The sequence below is a fragment of the Pelodiscus sinensis genome, chromosome 2, assembly GCF_052426305.1.
Source record: "Pelodiscus sinensis isolate ZL-2025 chromosome 2, ASM5242630v1, whole genome shotgun sequence".
In the NCBI taxonomy this organism is placed as follows: Eukaryota; Metazoa; Chordata; order Testudines; family Trionychidae; genus Pelodiscus; species Pelodiscus sinensis.
Genome location: NC_143053.1, coordinates 14,255,243 through 14,278,665, shown reverse-complemented (window position 1 = coordinate 14,278,665; position 23,423 = coordinate 14,255,243). Strand labels below are relative to the sequence as shown.

The 23,423-nt window shown below is 40.8% G+C and overlaps 1 protein-coding gene across 6 annotated transcripts in view; it reads right to left on the bottom strand.

Annotated features, from left to right (window-relative positions):
* Positions 1–3,578: 3,578 nt before the first annotated feature.
* The window catches only part of ZFAT (zinc finger and AT-hook domain containing), a 254,589-nt gene continuing 234,744 nt past the window's right edge, over positions 3,579–23,423 (bottom strand). For 5 of the 6 annotated variants that reach the window (XM_075920086.2, XM_075920084.2, XM_089776155.1 and 2 more), the window contains 4 exons: positions 22,301–22,419; positions 21,249–21,372; positions 17,563–17,693; positions 3,579–5,692 (listed from right to left, as the gene is read on the bottom strand). In XM_075920086.2, coding sequence (XP_075776201.2) covers positions 5,453–5,692; positions 17,563–17,693; positions 21,249–21,372; positions 22,301–22,419 — 614 coding nt within the window. In that variant the 3' untranslated portion in view covers positions 3,579–5,452. Of the gene's footprint in view, positions 5,693–17,560; positions 17,694–18,687; positions 18,734–21,248; positions 21,373–22,300; positions 22,420–23,423 lie in introns of those variants that run through there. The other variant, XM_075920090.2, reaches the window with a different exon arrangement.

The window sequence follows — 23,423 nt, the reverse complement described above, 5'->3', positions numbered from 1 at the left end:
TTGATGTGGGGGTGATGTAGGAGTGATGGCTTGTGGGTGAGGAGGGACTCAGGGCAGGGGATTGTTTGAGGAGGCGATGGAGTCAGGGTTGGGAGGTGAGAAGGTATTCAGGCCATGGGGCTGGAGGTGTGTGGGGAGCAGGAGTCAGGGCTGGGGGTGAGGAGGTGTTCAGGGCAGGGAATTAGTGTGTGTGTTGGGGGGGGTGCAGAAGCTGGCAGGGGCCATGCTTCCTAAGCAACAGATCCTAGACCGGGGCCCACACTGGCCAATCAGTGGACCAGGGCTGGCCAGGACTGCATTGGCTGGGGGATGAATCCCCGGTCTGGCCAGGAGACATCTCCCCTGGGTGTCTCTCTCTAGGATAGCTCACACAGGGGCCATGCTGCATCTCCTTAGGGCTGCTGCACTGGCTAGGCAGCAAATCCCTATGGTTTGCCAAAGGGGGGACCTAACTGACCAGGTAGTGATGGGGAACCTTACCTTCACCCCTGCGCCCTGCTGCCCCAATGGTGTTACAGTATAGGTGTGCCAGTCTCCACCTCTGGCCCCTTGCTGCCCCCTATGGTCATTATACAGTATAACTATCCCTACTAGCAACCACCTCCCTTTCTATGAATAACAAGTGCATTCCATTCCAAGCACATCCTATTGTCCTGGCACAAACACTAACCATAACTTTAAGTTGCGGTAAGAGGAAGCTGCATACCAAATTTGGTGGTCCTAGTGCTTATTGTTTTGGAGTTCTTGAACACATAAGACTGATGGACAGACTCACTATCTCAGGGTATGTCTCCACTACCCCGCTAGTTCGAACTAGCGGGGTAATGTAGGCATACCACACTTGCAAATGAAGCCCGGATTTGAATTTCCCGGGCTTCATTTGCATAAGCGGGAAACCGCCATTTTTAAAACCCCGCTGGTTCGAACCCCGTGCAGCGCGGCTACACAGGGCACAAACTAGGTAGTTCGAACTAGGCTTCCTAGTTCGAACTACCGTTACTCCTCGTGAAATGAGGAGTAACGGTAGTTCGAACTAGGAAGCCTAGTTCGAACTACCTAGTTCATGCCCCGGGTAGCCGCGCTGCACGGGGTTCGAACCAGCGGGGTTTTAAAAATGGCGGCTGCCTGCTTATGCAAATGAAGCCTGGGAAATTCAAATCCCGGGCTTCATTTGCAAGTGCGGTATGCCTACATTACCCTCCTAGTTCGAACTAGGAGGGTAGTGTAGACATACCCTCACAGACAGAAAAACTCTCAAATATATTTTTGCTTAAGAGAAGGAAGAATTTGATGTAAATCAGTGTGTTTTCTATGATAGATCAAATTCTTTCCTGATCTTAAATCTTGTGCAACTCCAACAACTTGTTCGGGGCTGAATTATTTAAATTATTTATACATATATCTACAAGGAAGATTGGAATTCTAGGTTAATAAGACTTGGAAACAAAAAAAGAAGAGAAGCCAATAAACACTATCACCTGAATGCAGAATGGCTAATGTAACCTTTACATACATTTATCTGTTTATTTTTCTGTTGTAGAATTCATCATATTTAGTAATATTAAACAGTAATTTCCTTCCCCAAGTTGCAGGAAGTACAAATACTGTTATCTATTATAAAGCAATTCAAGCCTTACATTGCTGTAGGTATGCATGACAGTGATATATTAGAATTAAAAAAAATCTGTCATGGACAGTAGATGTGCAAAGTCTATTTGAAAATAATTTACTTGAGAATTTGTAAGTGATGCATGGAAAATTAGTTTTTCCATTTTTCCCCCCACAGTCAGATATTACTGCAAGCAATGGCTTAATTAATTCAGAAAGGGTTCGTGCTAATAGTGTGAATCTGTTACCATTTAAGATATTGATGCTCTTCCAAATGTGGTTTTAATGGCAAATGGGCCAGGGAGCTAGTAGTTGAAAAATTTTTAAAAGAAAAATATTTTTGCAGCTGTTTCTCCCTATCCTTCATGTACTGGCAAGAGTCATCTCTGTAAATGAACAATGAATTTTAATTGTGAATCAACTTCAAGTTAAGTTACTAGATTACTGCAGTCCATATATTAAATGCATCAATTTCTTTTATGTTATTTTAAATGGCTGCCAAGTCATTCCTGACTACTTCCATTTAAAATTGGGTAGATGTTTAAGGAAAAAAAGGAAAAGTTTTCAACCAAGCATTGTATCTAGTTAGTACAGTTACATTGTTTGTCAGACAAGGGCCTAGTCCTCTTAACATGAAGTTAATGCGAGCTACTTGTGACCTTAAAGGGACGCACGTATCTGAGGCCAGGTTTACACCGGACCTGGAAGGTCAGCTTAAGGTACTCAATTCCAGCTATGAAAAATGCATAGCTGGAGTTGTCTTATCTTAAGCTGAGCTGTGGCAGCGTCCAACAATGCAGGGGGCCAATGGGAGCAAATGTTCCTCTCGGTTTCCCTTACTCCGCGCAAAAGGAGGAGAACAGGATACCAGTGTAAGCTGCCCTCAGCATTCAATTTATGGATTTATACTAGACCTGCTAAATCGACCGCTAGAAGATCAATTGAACGGTAGAAGATCGGAGCGTCGATCTTGCGGTAAGTATAGATGGGCCCTAAGTGTTTGCAACTTGGGGCATAACAACTATAGCTAGCTCCAAGATGATAGATTTTTATTTCACTTGCCAGTAAGAAGCTACTGTAAATGCCTGGGGTATCTAGGTCCAAATTCCAATAAATGTTATACGGATCATAATGCGCATCCCTCAGTGGCATGGCCAGGGCTTGACTCCAGGCGAAGCAGTCACTGAACATTTGCAATGTAATATAAGTTAGGGCAAACGTCAAAGGACAGTGGTAGCTACCTGAAGGCACCAATTGAGTGTGTCACCTGTCTTGGGATATGTCTAGACTACATGCTTCTGTCGGCAGAGGCATGTAAAATAGGCTACCCAACATAGTCAATGAAGCGGGGATTTAAATATCCCCGGCTTCATTAAAATAAAAATGGCCACTGCACTGTGCCGGATCAGCTGATTGTCGGCACAGTGCAGCAGTTAAGACGCAGATCGGTCAACAGGGGAAGCCTTTGTCGACCGCTCCTGTAAACCTCGTTTCACTAGGCATGGGAACCTGAGGCCTAGGGGTTAGATGCAACCCCTGGCTTGCTTGGATCCGGCTCCCAAGGCCAGAGCAGAGGGCCAGAGGGGGTGCACGGGTTACACAGGCAGCCATTTAAAGTAGCGTTGGCTGCTCTGTGACTGATTGTCCTGGTGGGGCGGCCCATATGCCAGACCCAGTGGCTTGGCAGGCCAGATCTGGCCCATGGGCAGCATCTTTCCTGCATTTTCATAAAGTATAGTGTCTGGGTGGTGAAATAGGGACCAGTCTGCCTACAGAAACTCTATTTTTGACTTCTTGTTAACCAGTGTAGAGAGACAAGTTTATTTTTGTTAGTGCCTTGATGTTTCTCATGAGAGAATGACCCGCAGGTTGGGGTGAGTCTGCCCTGTTTGTCAGCAGTTTGTCCTGAATCTGGTCTTCTCAGCTGAGACCCACTGAAGCACAGTGACAAATGTAACACGACAATGCTGCATAATTAATCATTTTTATAGCTTAGATACAAAAACATTTTATCAGAAATAACTGCAAGGCCCAAGATGAAAATTTAAAGCTATGTACAGGCAGGGACTAGGAATCTTTAAACTCTTTAAGTATACATTTCATATTTTTGTACAAGTTCTTTTACATTATCATAGCAGTATATTTACAAACATGTCTATTTAAATACATATTAACACAAATCTTTTATGGCATATACAGGGTATTGAACCATTAGAAACAAAACCATGTTTTGTTGACACACCATGTTTTGAGTTGACACACTGGTTTGGTATCACCGCACGGTGCTTGACAGTCATTATTCAAGGTGATGCTGAAAGTTCTCGTTATCCAAATATTCAAATCATCACCAGCTCACTGGCACCCAGAATCAATGTATATTGCTGAGAGTATTTCACACTATCAAAGCATCGTGCAACATGCATATACCAGCGTCAGTTTGTGACAGCCTTCCGATTACACTTCAGGGCTTTGTTTGATTGCCAGGGCAGCAATCCCACAAACATGCAGGCTCGTACAGTAGTCCCACTGACTTTAGTGAGAGTATTCCTATGTAACATGTAGCATGGGCCTACATAGTTTTAAGCTCAGAGCTTTATTTTGTTAGCACTTTTATTTCTAGTATATTTGGAATGTGGGAGTGGTTTATTTCCCCATTTCTCCAACATTTCAGAATTTATTCTGCACGTTTAATGCCTTTTTATGCAGTTCCATAATTAAGTTGTATCCTGCCATCAGACATGAGCTCTTTATAATTACCTGGGCCAATATCCAGCCCCTCACTCAAGCTTGGTCACCATTGAAATAAATGGGATTTCTCAAAAAGTAAGGCACTATTCAATGTGAGCAAAGGGAGAACAATATGGTGGACAAATATTACAAACGCCACAACTCAACTTGGTTGCTGTGGCCCCCATATGTTCGGAAAGAAACAGCACAGTGCAGCAAAGGCTGGAAAAAAATCATTGCACCAAATCTGCACTAACTTAGCACGGACAATTCAGACACGTGTGTTTAATGTTTTTTAAGGCTAGCATATTTAGTCCTGATTCTGCAAACTCATATGCAGATGATTAGTGTTATGCATGTGAGTAGTCCCATTGACTTGAAGAGGACGACTGAGCTGAATAAAGTTAAGCATGAGTAGAATAAAGTTAAGCATGAGTTTGCAGGTTGATAGGCTTATATATTGTGAACATCCAGGATCTAGAATAGGAACACTGTTGTACACGTAATGCACTTTCTTTGACAATTCATAGCTGAATAAACATGAACGAGGAAAAGAACACACTCAAAAGATAAAGTTGCTGAGAAAATCCCAGAAGCAAGGTTAAATGACCTCTAACTCCATATGGCTGAGTTTAGGTGTACAGTCTTCTTGAAGTTCATACGAAACTAAAGGAAGATATCAAATTTAAAAAACCAAACCTGGAAGTTCTCCTAGGAAGCTATCCAAAGTCTCCATCAGCCCACTTTTCTTTTACATTTCTTTTACTTACCTTTTGTAGCAGGATGACATAGCTATTGTTTTATTACCCCAGGGAAAAATGGCTTTGAACTCACCAACTATATTTCTGAGGATCTGCAGGATATAATTTAGATACATTCTTAAAAGTGTTTGATTATTTCCTCGGGAAAATATAAAAACATAAACATTTTTCAGCAGCCTGCATGAGGCTCAATGTACAGAATGTTATCTATTGGCCAAATTCCAGCAGCCTGATCAATAACCAAAGCAAAAGGGAACAGCTGCAAGTTTTGCTAGCATGTCCTTCCTTAAGTCTTCACTGAAAATCAGGTTTTGGCTTTATCAGTATTCTGTAGCCATTGCCTACAAATATTTTTTCTAGATTTCCTGAACAGATTGTTCCACTGTCTCTTCTTCTACAGGCTGCATAGCTTCCTGTACATAAACTATGAACTCAGAGGGCTCCCCACCCTGTGTGTATACCGTCACTGTTTCAATTCCCTCCACTTCATCTGAGGAGACTACAAGGTGATGCTGTTCGGCCAGCTCCACTGAGGCCTGCTGCAAAGTCTCTTGAATCATTACAGTGTGATTGGCTGATTGCTCCTCTTCTTTCACCTAAAAGGAAATAAAAGAGTTTATACAAGCTCCAGATTTTCAATAAATAAATGGGCCTGTGGTGATCAAAGCACATGTATTAGGTGAACAGACAGGTATTTCTTGAAAGGATGTCAGACGTATACTGTAAATAGGTAGTAAGCATCCTTGGCTACATGAATTTATCACAATTTGTTATATCTTTACATGTAACACTGGAGTAATTCCATCAAAGTCATTCATCATTTCTAGTGGCATAATTTAAATAAGGATCTGTCCCATAATGCTCTCCACATAGCTAGCATCAGAATAGCCTATATAATATTAGACAAAATCTTGGAAATGTTGAAAAATTAACATTTTTACAAAAGCACATGCCTTTTTGTCAAAATTTTGACAAAAAAAAATGAGTTAACGAATATTAATTCAGAATATTTCAACCAGTTCGCTCCAGGAATATTTTGCAAAAACACATCAGTAACACAGCGCATATTAAATTTGAAGGACAGATCTTCATTCACCAGCAGATCCATACAACATGCAGAACTTATCTAAAGTCCTGAATCAACAGTTCAAAGTAATAGATACTTAAGTCATTTACAACAAGCATAATCTCTTCAATTAAAAAAACAAAACAAAAACAAGCAAACAAAAAAACCACAGACTAGTGAGAGGGTGGAATTGTAATTTTTCTGAATAAAAAGTGCAGGGTTTTCTTTTTTTCCAGAATGTTTTCTAGATAATACTGCTGTGCTCAATAACGAGGCTGGTTTCATTTGTAGGCAGGACCATAAACAAGTCGGCTGCTCCGTATAATTAATGTAGATTGTCTCCTTTTTTATTCAAGCTTGTTTCTGTTTCATTTAACCTGAACAAATGTTTTGTAAAATGACCCCCCAGAGATAAATTATAATTTATTTCACACTGGAAGAAGGTAACTGACAGAAGTTGTACAAGGTGATATTCATTCTGCAATGAATGCTAGTCTCATATCACCAAGTATATCTATAAATCCCCTACTTATAACAAGAACCTGGACAAATGGGAGTAATGCTAGCTCAGACAGATCCCAGGATACAAAGCACAAGTCCGTAGCATTTCAGGCAAACACACAAGGCATAATAAAAGATGTGATAACAAATGATTGATACATTATCATTTTCTTGCATCCCATTGTGTACTACAGTGCAAAAGTCAGACACTTGCTTCTCTGGGGATAGTATCTGATGGTAACATGAAATATATTCAAAACAGCAGCAAGTTAGAAGAAGAAAGGGAGGGGGAGAGTCACCCATGTACAAAGCATAGATTCTACAAAATTAAGCAGATTAGAAAAAGGGCTGGTTGGCAGAATTAGCAGATGGGTGGGGTAGTAACCTAATACACTTTTTTCCAACTCTCATGCCTATTACAGTGTTAGGGAAGTGTTAAATATGAAACAATCGAGTTCAACAAAAAGCCGGAAGGTCATTACTCTTACCCCCACTACTTGTGGGGAAAAAACCTCTACAATGAAGATTTGCAGCATGTGTTTGAGTCCTAGGGGTAGAAGTGGGCAAGGCTAGAAGCCCTACGTGCATCATGCTTTCTTGTATAGAAAAGATTGTCAAAGTCAAACAAAGACAAAGAAGTTCAGATGTTAAAATTATCCAAAGGAGGCCCACTGTCTGTGTATCTGTGATACACTAATGAGAATACATGGGATTCCATCTGGAAAAGGATTTAACTCATAAAAATTCCTGCTATTGTTATTTACCTTAATGGCGTATGACAAGGTACCTGCTGAGAGTACAAGTTGGTTCTCCGAGTTCAAATGAAGCTCTGCCTCAGTAAGGATGACAAGTTAGGTTGAATTACAGAGTTGGGGGGTGCAGAGACGTGCTCCTACTGTATTCAGGTTCTGAACAGCTGAGTGTCACTGCTAAAACCATCAGCTCTAAATAATTGAAACTGAGAGCTACAGCCAACATTTTTATAGAATGGGAAGTGATTTTGAGTGACTAGTTTGAAACATGTTAAAAGACTCTGCACCTGCTGTCTGAAAATCAGCCCTATTTAAGGTATCTCAGAATAGGCTCAATGGTCACTACTGAAAATCTTGGCCTAAGTTTTTGAAAGGTAAAAGGCCAAGTCCATTTGCAAAATATTCACACCACTGTTCACCTGCATTCCACCCCTTCAGCACCACTGTTCACCTGCATTCCACATCTTCAGCACCACTTTGGAAGAATAGCTACAAAGAGAAAAGGCTGACTTTTTTTTTTTTTAAAGATGAATCCTTAAATTTTGTAGAGAGAAATGAATCGAGATTGAAATCTTCATTGGCATGATCATGTCCTCCTCTCATGAGACTAATCACTAGTAGCTGATCCAGTATGAAAGGAAGAGCACCGTACAAAATGTACTATTTAACACTAGAGATTTGGACAGAGCTGAGTTTGCAGAGCAATTAAAATCCCACATCTGGCTGTGAAACCTGCACACAAACAGCAGCAATGCTGGATAGAAGTAGCATTTAGAAAAAAAAACAGAGCTTTTAATATTCTAGTTCCCTCCAACGTAAAGCTTTATTCCTGCAGCACGCACAATCTTCTACGACTGGGGCTCATTTTAGGAAAGTGACATTACATTCATTGACAGCTGGAAGTAAGCTTAATGCAATCTGAATGGAGTTTGGGTTGCTTTGTTTTAGTTTCCCTAAATCAAACCCATACACAATTTTTAGCAGAGTCTTGAGCATGCACCTAAATAAAACAGATTTGACATGAAAATGAAAACAGAATCTCATTGAATTCAATGACAACAATCTAATACTTATTCAATTATAGTCTTTGGAAATGAACACGGCACATAAAAAAAGTTAAATTAACTATCCCATCTCCCTTTATTCATGTGTTTTACTGTCCTGGTCATGCAAAGTAAAGATGACTTAGTGCCCTTATTCTTGTGTTCCTAGCTTTTGGTATCTCTTTGGGACAACCATCCATCACCCTTTTAGTTTGACAAATTGCTGTTACTGGGATATTTACATTTCAAATCAGTTCAGTGTTTACAGGCATTCGACTTGGTCCCTATTTTGTTCCACGGGGTATATAAACTTTTCAGAAGGTTAATTTATATCCCTCAAATAGGAGAGATAGTGGGGCTGCTGCCATCAAAAAGAATGGAGATGACACTTCCAATTTTGTGTGGGGGGGGGGGGGTAAGAGGGAGGGCCATGTACATTTTCCCCAAGGCTAGCAACCATGACCTCTTTTCTGTCTGAGAGGCATCTGAAAGACATCTAGTCCTTTTTATCATGCCTTAACAAATGGTAACAGGAATTTGATGATATGCCCTGCTACCTTATTCAATCAATTTGGTACCTGCACAGATATGCTTTACGGGCTAAGTCCCAATCTCAAGATAAAATTCCCAATGGCTTCATTGGGACCAGGATTTTACTCCAAGTACATATATCTAAAAAAAAAAAAAAAAAGCTGTGTGTATGTGCCTATAAGTCACATATAAGTATGGTTAAGTAAATTGAATCAATTAATTCCAGACCCAAAACTGGACTAAACAAATAAAGTATTAGCCACATAATCATTTAAATAAATCTCACAATACCATAATAAAATAAACTACTGATAAGTAAAAGAAAAGAATATATCTCCATCCTTGAACTACAAATGACACCAGAATAATAAGAGCAACCAGTTTGTGGTTGGTTTCTTGCCTACAGTCTCCTTGTTTTGTTGCATGCGCTTTAGAAGGGTCAAGCAAAACAATTTGCTTTAAAGAAAAACCCTTAATCAGAATACACATAGCTTTATTTGTTTTCAAACTAGGGCGGGGCTACTCAACACACGGCCTGGGCTCATTTATTTGCGGCCCATGCTGCGGTTTGGGTTTACATGGGGCTCAACACGCAGCCCACGGGTGGGATCCTTTGAACATGGCCTCCACTGGGAACACGCTCCACAACAGCGAGGCGTCTCCCAGGCTGGGAGAGCACTGAAAGATTTAAGCGGATGGTCTGGCTGGAATAAACAGGTACAGGGTGTCGGCATTTCTAGTCTCCAGGGAGGAGGTGCTAGGAGCGCATGGGCACTGTGGGAAGTGCTGACCGCTAAGCCTTGTGGGCAGAGCCTGAGAGGTTCTGACTGGCTCACACTGGCTACGTTTGGGTCCAACGCCACGGCTTAAGCTTTGTATTCATGTCCGTCACTGTGAAAGCTATTTGCATATATATTTGCATGTATATGCAGCCACACTTAAGTTGTGACCCTCGGCATGTGCTGTGGGTATCACTGTGGCCTCCGGGGCTTCTAAAGTTGGGTAGCCCTGTCCTGGGGTTTAATCATGTGAACCTCATTGTTAATAATGAGAAGAAGGGGAAGGGGAAAATTGACACAGTCTTTCAAGCAAACCAGGGGTGCCACATTTACTTTTTAAATGTTGTGATATTAAGGGAGGAATCCCTAGAACTGAGACAATGATGGGAGGAGGGGAAGAGACAGCTCCACATTCAAGTACAATGGATATGTAAAAAAGTTTCTTTAGAAATCAGGTGCTTGCATTAACCCCTCATGGTGCAGAGAATGCAGTTTACACCTCCTGTGTGACAGCAGGGCCAGCTGCATCTAGAGATGGATTCCCTTCTGAGGTCAGAGGGTGTCTGCATTGCTATCATCCCTAGGGGTTGCACCAGGGAAGACCAGTCTTGACCTGTGGGGCCAGGGATCTACAGGAATCTTGCTAGCAGAGAAATGAGAGGAAGGAAGAAACAAAATAAAAGGGGGAAATGATTGAAAAGCCAATATTTTCTTATGCTTTTTTTTTTTTTTTTAAATCCAACTTGGGGGAAAAGCCAATACAATGGGAATACTGTGGCATGTATAGTTAGTTCCCAGTTAACAATACTATAAGGGGATTTTATACTAAAACTCAAGTGCTTATCATGCTAAATTAGAAAACAGCTAAGCATTCTGTCCCGTTTTGATTTAGGGCCACTCTAAGAACATAAGAACGGCCGTACTGGGTCAGAACAAAGGTCCATCTAGCCCAGTATCCTGTCTGCCGACAGTGGCCAGCATCAGGTGCCCCAGAGAGGGTGGACCGAAGACAATGATCAAGCGATTTGTCTCCTGCCATCCCTCTTCAGTCTCTGACAAACAGGTTCAGCAATAGTAGGGAGATTAATCTACCAAGTAGTTTTGGGATGGGAGGAAGAAGAAAAAAAGATAATGGAACAACTTTCTCCTGTTATTTGTATTACCATAACAACTAAGAATCCCAGGTCACAGACTGGATTCTGTTGTGCTTTGTGCTGCACAAACACAGAACAAAAAGATAGTACTTGCCCCAGAGAGCTTACAAGTATTAGACAAGAGACTATAGATGGATGCAGACAGATTGAGGGTGGGAATATGAGGAAACAAGGCAATGCCGGTCAAGATGATAAACACTTAGCACTCCAGCAGCCTAAACCAGTGTCAAAATGTGTGAATGTATCAAAGCAAAGGAGAGTTTTAAGGAAAAACTTAAAGATAATGTGTTAGCCTAGACAGGACAGAAATTTAGATCTGTGACTTGTTAACATAGAGATGGTAGCTGAATTTGTTTGCAGTGAGAGTACTTGAGATAAGACGTACAGGGAGAAGGGAGGAGTGGGGGCAAAAGCAGAGCCTCATGGCTCCTCTCAGAAAGTTGGAGGAGGATGAAATGATCCTACAAAGGATTCACGGAAGAAGCAATTGGAGAGGTTAGAGACATGGAAGTCAAGGAACAAGATTTCAAGAATCACATGTCTGATACTACCCAAAGAGACTCACAAGTCAAGAAGGGATGAGGGTGGAGTACTGGTTCTGAGATTTGACTAGGAAAGAGGTCATTAGAGACTAGCACGTGCTGTTTCAGCAGATTGCAAGTGGTAGAAATTGTCTTGGAGAGGCTCTAGGAGAGAAATAGAAATTAGCTCAAGATAGTGGCAGTAAACAGCATGTTCAATGAGTTCAAAGATGCATGTGAAAAAGGAGATGGGGTGATAATAGAAGAGGCGGTCAAGTGTGGGTTTATTTAAGATGGGAGAAACTAAAGATTGTTGCTCTACTTTCCCATATTTTAGACCCAGGCATGAATCAGTATTTCAATAAAAGTAAACTGAAAAGCTGAACAAGAGAATCCACCAGCATTATATGAATAGTGAAATATCCTGAGCTGAAACTTGACATGGGGATAGAAACTTGAATAAGCTGTTGGATGAAAAACTGATGCAAAGAGAATTATTTGAATTTGGACTCAAGCAAGAAGTTGATTTATGGCTGTTTATGCACAAATCTGAACACATAAGAAAATCGCCACTTGAAAATAAGAACAGCGACACTGCGTCAGATCAGTGGTCCATCTAGCCTAGTATACTTTCTTCTGACATTGGCCAGTGCCAGATGTTTCAGAAGGAATGAGCAGAACAGGGCAATTTCAAGTGATCCATCCTCTGTTGTCCTCAGAAGTCCCAGCTTCTGGAAATTGGAGATTATGGGACAGCTGAAGGAAAGAGGTTGTGTCCCCAACCATATTGGCTAATAACAATTGATGAATCTATTTGTCTAATTCAGACTCAGCCTATGGCTCTAGAATTTGAACTCCAACCACTACGACCCATCTTCTGATAACAATCAAGACTGCATGGATATGTGCACATCCTGACATGGTGTGGCCAGAGGGACACTTCTTGAAAAAAGACCTTTATGCCCCTTTAAAAGTACACAAGATTACTGAATCTCTGCCTTAGAACACTTCAACTGAAAGCTTTGTTAGCCAAGACACTAAACAGGGACTCTTTATGCATAGTATACAAATGCCTGGACTTTTAAGGTGTATGCTTTGTAAATCTCCACTATAATGTGCGGAAATCTAGAGCTTTCGGGGACACCAGCACTTATGAAAGGATGATTTGGATAATGGAGTGGGGAATAAGCTTATAAAATTTGTACGTGACATGAATCTGAGATGGGCTACAACAATTTTGGAGGACATGATTCAAAATGGCCTTGACAAATTAAAGAACTCATCTGAAATCAACAAGAAGGATTTCAATAAAGACAAGTGCAGAGAAATTCACTTTGGAAATGAAAATCAAATGCACAACTACAAGATGGGGGAACAGCTGGCTATGTGGTAGTACTAATGAAAGGTATCGAGGAATGACATCACAAATTGAATATGAGATAATGTGATGCTATTGTAAAAAGTCAGATATTCTGGGTGTATTAAAAGGGGTTTCTCAACTATTTTTTTAAAATAAAGTACCCCTTTTAAAAATAAATTATAAGTACCCTCAGTACCTACAGTTTTCAGACACACAATTTTTTTTCTACCATTGTAACACATTTGTTTAAACAACTGAATCGTACTCGGGCGGGCGATAAAAAGTACAAACATAATAAAGCGCTGTAAAACTTAGAACAAAAAATCAGTTTTCTCCAAGGCCGTGTCCAGACTCAGAGGTTTTTTCGGGAAAAGTAGCCTTTTCCCGAAAAAACTTCCCCTGCGTCCAGACTCAAGCCGCGTTCTTTCGAAATTATTTCGAAAGAATGCGGCTTTTCTTTCGATGGCGGTAAACCTCAATTTACGAGGAAGAACGCCTTCTTTCGAAAGTTCCTCTTTCGAAAGAAGGCGTTCTTCAATGTAAAGAGGCCGTCTTCGAAAGAGAGCATCCAGACTCGCTGGGTGCTCTCTTTCGAAAAAGCGGATTTCTCTTTCGAAAGATCCGCCTGCAGTCTAGACGCGATCTTTCGAAAGAGGCTCTTTCGAAAGATGCTTTCGAAAGAGCCTCTTTCGAAAGAAGCCTGCAGTCTAGACATAGCCCAAATGTCAGTTGTGTTGATGTACCCCTTCGACATCTATCGAATACCCCTAAGGGTACTCGTACCACTAGTTGAGAAACACTCAGATAGAAGATGCAACTGTCCTGCTGTACTCAGCACTCATGAGGCCTCAGTTTGAGTACCAAGTCCAGTTCTTTGTGCCGCTTCTTAAGAAAAAAGTGGACAAATTGGAAAGAATCTGGAGGATTGTAACAAAAATTATAACTTAAAAAAAAAAACCTGTCCTATTAGTACTGTTTACAAAATAAGAATGTTTATGAGAAAAGACAGATACCATTCTTACTGGCCGCTATAAAGATAACCGTGATCAGCTGTTCTCCATGTCAGCTGACGGCAGGACAAGAAGTAATGGGTTTAATCTGCAGCAAGGGAGATTTAGCTTAGATATTATGAAAACCTTTGTAACTATCATGAAGAGGCTTCCAAGGGAGGTTGTGAAACGAGCTTTTTATGCAATAGATTGGACAAACACCTGTCAGGGATGGTTTACCTTAGTCACCACCTGGCTCCTGGCTCCATGTGGTTAGCCTTGCTGTTTTCCTCACCCCAAACAAGCTCCCTTCTCCATTCACATGCACATTCTTATCACAGGGTGGAATGCAGCTTGGAGCAAGTTAAAAGCAAAGCGGCTGAGAGTTACAAAGATTACAAAGTTGCAAAGCTCAACAATCTTACAAGTTGCAGAATTTAAAAGGCAAAGTAACTGAATGTTACAAAGAAACAATTATAAAGCTTCAAAGCTCAATGGTTACACAAAGGTACCTTGGAAAGCACAACTGACTGAGAACAATTTCCATCTTAATCATCTACAAATCATCAGTAATAAAGTGACATAGAAGACAACTACCCCCCTCCTCTGAAACAGTGTACACAGCAATGCAGTCAGCAGCAGATTTTGTCATTCTCTAAGGCATGTGTTGGAAGAACATTTTCAGAAAACGTATGTGTAAATCAAGTAATAGCTCGGACAGAGGCTTTATACAACAACTGGCAGGGGGCTGCTCTAGCCTGGCTGGGCCACTGGTTAACCATTTATTAAGAAGGGTGATGCTTACCATGTAATTGGTTAACCAGCTACCTGTTAACATCCCTAGTGACCATATCAATGTAGTATGGATTTTTAAAATGTAGATCTTTTTAGGATTCACATTGTCCTATACTAGTGTGCATTAATCCTAGTATATGAATAGCGTATTCTTGTACTTGTGTATACACTTTTAACACAAAAACATTGTGATTTTGCAAAAGTGAAAATTAAGTAAAACCCCTCTTTCTGGGGTTCAAGACTTGGATCTTTTTTTATTTCCACCTTTCAAACTTCTAGTTAAAAAATGGAATCAAATCAATGTTTTAGAAAACACAGAATTTGCTTTTATTGTTCTTAGAAAATGCTGATTTACTGGAATAATATTTCTGGGAAAAATAAACAATTCTAAGCCTCCCTCTTTTTCCAATCTATTTCTCTGTTTCACTACTGTCTCTCTATCCTCCCTTTAACAGCTCCATAACAACTCAAGCTCTGCACCACAAAGAAAGCTTCTCATCGGATCTTCTCCTGGATAATATTCTGATGGGAGCATTAATGCCGAAGTGGCTTGAAACTGACAAGACTGAGTGTCTGTTCCCTTAATGCTGTCAGAGCTGCAGAATAGAGTCTTGTCAATTTCAGATGCTATTGCTAATGCTCCACATTGACATCTTGGTTTCTTCTCGGGCATTTAAGAATGCATATTATATTTCCTGGTAGTAAGCTGTACATTTTCATAGCTGTCACACAATCAATTTTTCTCAGTGTAGATATCAACATTCTCCTACGCTTGATAATATTTTTACACTAGCTGTCAGTAAGGGTTGAACGAATGCAATTGAGGACCATAGGCACAACCCACATAGGCCCTTCAATGGCTTCAAACCTATGCCATAACCTCACCCTGTCATGGGCTGCTCTTTTGGGGGGCAGAGTTAAGCGGAATGGTACCAGTTCTCATCTTTAGGCCCTACAATTTCAGGCCTTCTGCTGGAATTAAGTTACACTTGGGTCACATTTTCTTTGTGACCATGAGGGTTGCGAATAAAACTTTCTAAATGAAAGCTTAAGATTTTGATTCAGTCATGTAACTCCAGGAGTCACATGTGGGGCTATACACCGCCTAGCCCATAAGAACAGCCATACTGGGCCAAACCAGTGGGTGACCCCTAGTTCGTGTGTTATGTGAAGGGATCAAGCATAAAAGACTGAGTGTTCCAACTTTTCTACTGGGAGAAGACAACCCAGGAAAGACAGTGGAAAGTAATAATGCTAGTATATAACAATGTGTGTGTGTGGGGGGGGGGGAACCCCCTCTCCACCAGGTCCCAGCCCAGGGCCTTGTCAGTGGTGGGTTCATCCCACCATTAGCTCAATGGGGAATCCGCCCACCACATGCTGAGCTCTCGGGGATCCAACTCCCCACCCAGGCTACTTTCTACCCGGTTCACAGCAGGCGGTTTCCTCCTCCGTTCTTTCCAGGCTTAAGGCTTCTCCAGCCATTCCCTGCTGGCTGGTCTCTGTGGTTCGGTCCATCTGTATCCTTCCCTGCAGCAGCAGCTCCTTCTTTCTCGGTGGTCAGCCCTGCCTGAGCTGTTCCACTGGTCTTTATACCTGCCCTCCAGTTGGAGCATGGCCAGCAGGACTGTGGAGGTAGGGCTCTCTCAGACATGTAAGCCTGATTAACTCTGTCACCGTCCCACAATTGACACAAGAAAATCAAGGTCTTAAGACAGAGTGTGAAAGAAAATTTTCACAACTGGAGAACAGTTAGGAATTCAGAGCAATTATAAGCTGACAAACCATCAGGCTCAAGCCAGCTTTAAAACATTTTTTGCTGTTCAAGGCTTTTCTGTTGTCCATGGTAAGGCAAATAGCAGAGGACTCGGCAGAGTCTGGTTAATACTGTTTAGAATTTTTAAAATATCAAGAAAAATTGACTGGATTATAATCTTAAAAGCCATTCACTGGTGAGAAAATGAACAAGAGGCCAGATAATATTACATTAAATATACAGAATTATATATATTATCAGCAAAAGCTTATCAGCATTGATACTGGAAATAAAGAGTATTCTTATGGACAAGCAGTTAAATTGGTAGACAAACAAGTAGACTTCACAGTAAATCTAGGGAAAGATTTTGAATCTATAACACAAATTACTAAAAAACTGTGCAATCTCAGTTCAGGACACAATTGGTTCTTTATATTTCTAGGACAATGGAAATATTGAAAAAGATGCAAGAAAGTGGGAGCAAAAGGATTCTAGAATTTGATACAGGATCAGTGCTTATGTTAACAGCTGTAAGGGCTAGTCAGCTTGAGTTACAAGCACCACTGCATTCCAGTTAAGTGGTTTTGTGTGTGGATAGGACTTGAGTTAGGGGCAACACTTGAGTTAGCAAATCAGTGAAGACCTGACCGGTGTTGGTCCTATAGTGCTTAAAGTGTGTGAAAAGAAGTCAATTAATAAAATAAAAAACAAAAAAAAACCCTTATTTTTTATCACAAATATCAGTACAGCTAACTAACACAGGGGAATACAAAAGATGTTCCTTTCACAGCCATTTTACAAACAAACAAACAAACAAACAAACAAACAAACAAACAAACAGGTGTCTAAGAGCTAATGCTACCTCAGCTTAATGCAAAATAAAGACATACTAAATACATTTACTAACCAACTACTTTCAGTTTTGTTCTAAAAACCCTGAAAGTAAGATTTTTCAACATCTTACATTGAAAAAGAGCTGGAACTTCACACAGGGAAAGTAATAAACAACTATTATGCACAAATATCCAACCATTATGCACACAGGAAAAAATTCCACCTACAGTAAAATATCGAAACCTCTAATTCTTATTCAAAAATTGGCCTTTACTGTATTCTCATTAAAAGAAAGAGAAGTTACCTTTGTGAAAAAAATACATAGTCCATGAAAAAAAAAGAGAGAATAAAATGTATGTATTCTAAGAAACAGAGGAGCTCTTACCTGCTTTACCACTGTAACAGTTCCAGGTGCCATGGTAACTACAGAAGCAACAGCAGCAGCATCATGAGTCTCTGACCCCAACTCAATGATTTGCTGAAGGATGTTTACAGCTGTGGGGTCAAGTCTTTCACCTTATCAGAAAGACAATGGGCACAAGACAATTACAGCCAAGACAGCTCTAAGGCTACAGTGCACCAAAGTGCTCCAAAGCTCTTCTCTTTCTGGCCTCCCTCCGCCTCCACTTGCTATATATTATAACAGCTCGATAACATGACATTTTAATAGTGGATTCAGGGGAGAAAGTATTCACAAAATAAGTGTCCTCAGGAACAGGATGGACAAATTGAACTGCATAGTTCCTTGTTAACCATATCTGAAAGTGATCTAAAAGACCTTATTGACTGAATAATCAATAGGGAGAACATACAGCAGTAACTATAAACTACAAAGCTTTCTGACTCCAAATGAGTACTGCTCAGGGTTCAGCTTTAACAGAATTTGAACTTGTAAGTTATAAGCAGGATAGCTATTTTGTATACTGCTCGTCTACCATTGACATCTGCAGTGCCTCTCAACCTACAACAACCACCCTTGTAAGTAATGTGCTGCTGTAGGGGAAAATGAATTGTCATGCCTGGTTGCTCTATTTGTACAGCGGTTTTTGCCACACGTTTTCATTTTCTCAGTGTGAGCCTCTGCCAGAGGAATAGTCAGTTTACAAAAAAAAAAAAAAAAAAAAACCTCAGATTATGCCCCTTTAGCATCATGAAGGGGACAGAACAAGACCACATCAAGTCAGTACAAAATTCCTTTTGTGAGGAGGAATTCCTATCTCTGCACCAGCTACCTACCTATCTGCATTTTAGGGAACGTCTACAATACTGGAAAGATCACTGTGGTGGTTGATCTTCCAATGTTCGATTTAGCGGATCTAGTAAAGACCTGCTAAATCAAACACTGAGGTTGCACCCGTTAGCATTGGAACTCTTCACAACAGTGAGGAGTACCAAGAGAGGTTGATGGGATTGTTTCTCCAGTTGATTTTCCAGAGTCAGGACAGAGCCCTAACTCAGCTTAAGGTACGTCGACTCCAGCTATGTTATTTATGTAGCTAGAATTACGTACCTTAAGCTGATCTTCCTCCATAGTGTAGACCTGCCTTTAGAATTCTCTGGAAGGAAAGAACGGGACAGACTATGTTATGCTGATACTCAGTCTGCATATGTTAGAGCATCCACTAGGCTGCTGTAATTCATTCAAGGGCAGGGGCAGATCAGCTCACAACATAAAGGGGGCTGTAACTAAGTCCCTGACTCCAAACTCCACTTAGGAGAGAACATGATCAATATAACTTAGTTCCAAATATGAAGAAGTTGACATGCTGTTATTTGTATTATTCAGTATTTTATTGAGGGAAGTGAAAATTATTTCACCTTATTTTAATTTGTTTTTAATTTGTTCTAGATTGTGACTGTGTAACAAGATGATGGATAAGATCTTACTTCTCTTCAAGTTTTTCCAAAGGAAATACGTCAAACAAATATTTTGAACAAAGTTTGAATCACTAATCTAACAAAATGTGTTTTGAAAGCTTTATACTTAAACTTAAACCATGTTGAGCTTATTTGAAATTTAAAGGTATACATGAATAAGCAAAGATTCACAACGTATTCCTCTGACTCATTCAGAATTCTCACTGGGGAAAAATAAATTGTCGGTAGCACATCCTGATTTAATGTGCTTGAAAATTCCATTTTGCTACCAATTTAACATATTTAACAAACAAAATATGTTACCCAAACCTATAATCTCTCCAAGTTCAGGTCAGCAATGTACATTTCAAGAATGATTTATACGACCTCATTGCAATAGATCCTCTGCAAAAATGGGATCTTGTGATAAGTACTCTGATAAGCAGCGTCACAGAGACCGTTGTTTATCTTCTCATTGAACACATACCCACAGACCCAGCTCTGCCATTTTAGTACTTTTGGAAGCTTCAAACTTTCCCTTTTTCCTCCTGATTTTTCATTTGGCAAACATTAATTAGTGCTCCCCTGGTTTTTTTTTCCAAACACAAACCAATACAGCTCTGGCAGGGTTACTTTAGGGTTACTATATCTGAACTTTCAAAAAAGAGGACACTCCTCAGAGGGAGTGTGTCTGTATCGGTATCTACCAACTCACGTTGTATTAATATTATATATATTACATGACACATTAATACAATACAATGTGAGTTGGTTCCTTGTTTGTGTATCATCATAATTAAGAGAGAATATGTATGATAGGTCAACTATTCACCTGTAGGTCCTCTGCTGGCTGGTTGACTCTAGCACAGGGGTGGGGAATTATTTTTGACAGGAGGCCACTCCAAGATTTTGGAAAGTGGTTGAGGGCCTCACTCTTTCAGGATATTAATGGAGGAGATGCAGGGTCTGGGATGGAGATTGGGTGCAGAAGGGAGTTTGGGGTGAGGGACTGGGGTGCAGGAGGGAGACTGGAGTCTGGGAGGGAGTTGGGATGAAGCAGGCAGTTTTGACCTAGGGCAGGGGACTGGAATCCAGGGGTTTGGAATGTGACCTAGGGTAGGAGGGGATTGTGATCTGGTGCAGGGGATTGGGGTTCCAGATCTGGGAGGGGGTATGGGTGTAAGAGAGGGACAGAGAATTTGGGTATGTTGAGTGGGGGAGGGGAGCAGAGAGTTGGGGCAGGAAAAGGCTGGGGTGCCAGAAGCAGGCTGTGGCCAAGAGTCTTACTTGCCAGCTGCCAAACTAGCATATCTGCCTGCAGAGTTTAAAATGTTTCCCAGCCAGCCTGCTTGCCTGGCCACGTGCTTCATGAATAACTGAGCCAAGGAAAGGGGGTGAGATTCTTCTTGGCTGTCTGTTACTCCAACAAGCAGCTCGCATTGGCTGGTTTCTGCCAGAAACTGGCCAATGGGAATGTGCTGGGGGTGGGGTGGCTCCTAAAACTTCCTCCCTCCCCTCCAGTTTCAAAAACAGAAATAGAGCCCTGCAGCCGCTTTTCTGTATGGTGTGCGGAGCAAGCTGGGGAGCCTGCCTGGAGTTCCCCACTGTCTCCACGGACTGGATCTGGTGGCTTAGTGGGCCAGTTCTGGCCTGCGAGCCGTATTTTGCTTATGCCTGCTCTAGCAGCAAGGCAAAAAATGTCATCTAGAGGATTATAATTAAACATTCAACATTTATTCTGCCATGATATTTGTTTCTGCCATGATATTTTCAATAATTCATAAAGAACATTCTACAAATACCATAGTAAGGTCAAATCACTGCTGTAATAAATGTTGATGATTTATTGATGACCGCGGTATACATAGGTGTGTGCACGTTGGTTTGGGTGTGCAGTGCTATTATTTATAATTTCTATCAACAGTAAGATGGATGAAAAATGAAAAAAAAAATTGGTCAACATGTCTAATCAGTTTCTAACAGCTTTATGGAAGACCACACTGTGGTCCCAGACACTTGATCTTGTCCTTTTAAAATCATGGTGTATGACGTTACAAGGAAATGTTTACATCTCTTTGCATGGTAGTGAAGTACTAATACTGTAAACTACTTTAGTAAAAGCAAAACAGAAGAATAAATATTTCCTTGCAAGGGCTGGCAATTCTAATGAAAAGATGATCTAGATTACCATTTTCACCGAAAAATATCCCTTACCATTCTCTGAGGTATATCGCAGATCCTGTAATGCAGCTACAGCAGCTTGAGTTCCTTGAACATCTTCAGTGTCTGTGATGTGCAGATACTGGGTGGACGATTCCTCAGAAATTTCAGTTGTTAGCTAAAAAAGAGGTCAATATCATTTTATGCTCTTCACAAGACTCTCAACGTCATTTCTTGTAAGGATGTCCTCTGGGGAGAACAGGTCACATTTATGGTCACCAACACTCCCTGATATGATCTGCCCCAATCAACCAATTGTCCAGATAGAGCAAAACATTTATATCTAGAAGACACTGGGGAATGGCAACTATTGCCAAAACATTTAAGAATACTCTGCGGGCAGAAAATAGGCTGAAAGGAAGCCCCTGGTATTGGTAGTGTGAATTCTGTGCCACTGAACATGCAGACTTGGAAAAGAAATTAATATTTTGTGTGCAGAAATTCTCACACACACACACCCCTCCCACCCGCTCAGATATGGGCTGAGTGCTGCTGGCCACCAATAGGGGGCCGCTAGACCCAAGAAAGTGCAGCTCACAAACATAAGGCACTACTAGAGAGGAGTGGGAGGGAACTAGAGATTTCCTGGGAGCTGCAGTACTCAGCATGCCCCAAAGGAGGAGGCAGCATGCAGGAAACTCCATATAAGCCCAGGACCCAACACCAGATTGTCTCCCCTTCCCAGTCTTGGGCTTTCCTTTTGGGAAAATGTGTGTGTGTTTGTATTGTTTCAGACATAATTGCTTGACAGGTACTCAGGTACTTTAACATAAATTAGCAAAATAACTGAAACTGACATACTGTGTTATTTTGACAAATATGCAGAATTCCTAGTGTGTGCAGAATTTTTTTTTTTTTTAAAAGCAAAGAATTCCCCCAGAAGTAACTGTGTGCTTTCAAGCCAAAGATAATGGAGAGAAGACAACTTTTCACTCGGTAAGGAAGTTCGTAATGGAGTTTTCAGATATATTTGATTTCATGCCTTGTATTTTCTCTCTAAAGATTTTTAAAATTTTCGGGCAAAGATACAGCAATTATATTTTTACCTCCCACTTTGCTTCTCCATCATGTTCCACCAATTTCAGGCCATGCTTGTTCTTAAGATGTCTGTTGAATTCCCATTTTGTACCGTACACAAAACTACAAACTGGACACTTAATGCCACCTGTGGGGGGGAAGAAAATATGTTGGGTATAATTTCTCCTCATTCAATGATCCCAGAGATATCCTCTTACTACCATTACACTTTTGGGATTCAAGAAAGCCATACGGGCCTATTTAAGTTTGTCTCCTTTTCTGTCAACTTAAGCTGCAATATCTCATAAGACTGCTTTCTCCATATATTGAACACTTCCTGTGTTAAATATAATCAGACAAGTGGAAAAACACAGGGTGTGTCTAGACTGCAGAGGTTTTTTTTTTAGAAAAAAGTGGCCTTTTTCGAAAAAAACTTCCCCTGCATCTAGATTACTGCTGCGTTCTTTCAAAAGTAAATCGAAAGAACGCAGTTTTTTCGACCGCAGAAAACCTCGTTTTACGATGAAGAACACCTTTTTTCGAAAATGCTCCTTTGAAAACAGGCACTATGTAATGCAAACTGTGCTTTTTTGAAAGACAGCATCCAGACTGCCTGGGTGCTCTCTTTCGAAAAAGCGGCTTGCTTTTCCGAAAGTACTGGTTGTAGTCTAGATGCTCTTTTTCGAAAGAGGCTTGCAGTCTAGACGTAGCCTCAGTGAGATAGTTTGTGTACTGGTGAGGGGCAGGTTAGTTCTAGCATAGAATGTAAAGAAATGATTTAATAAGCAAAGACGTATGGTTTTTGTTTGCTGCACAGATGGAAAGCCCTCTGGAAGATGGTGAGCACACATATGAGAGATGAATCTCTCCACTGAAGAGAACTATACTGATCCTGACCTTCAAACCCTGCTGCTGGGTCAAAAAAATTACTACAGACTTAAAGGAAAAGTTAACAGATTCACATCCAAAACTCCTCCAAGTGGGGGGGTATCCATATTCTGAATTGTGAGTTAAGCCCCTCTCTCATATAAAAGCTTGGATAAGAATCACAATATTTAAAGAGAGGGAAAGGCTCTTAGATCATATCTTCCCCATCTTTTCAAATCAAAATCATGCCTCTGGAGACCATTTTTAAAAACTCATTAACATGGT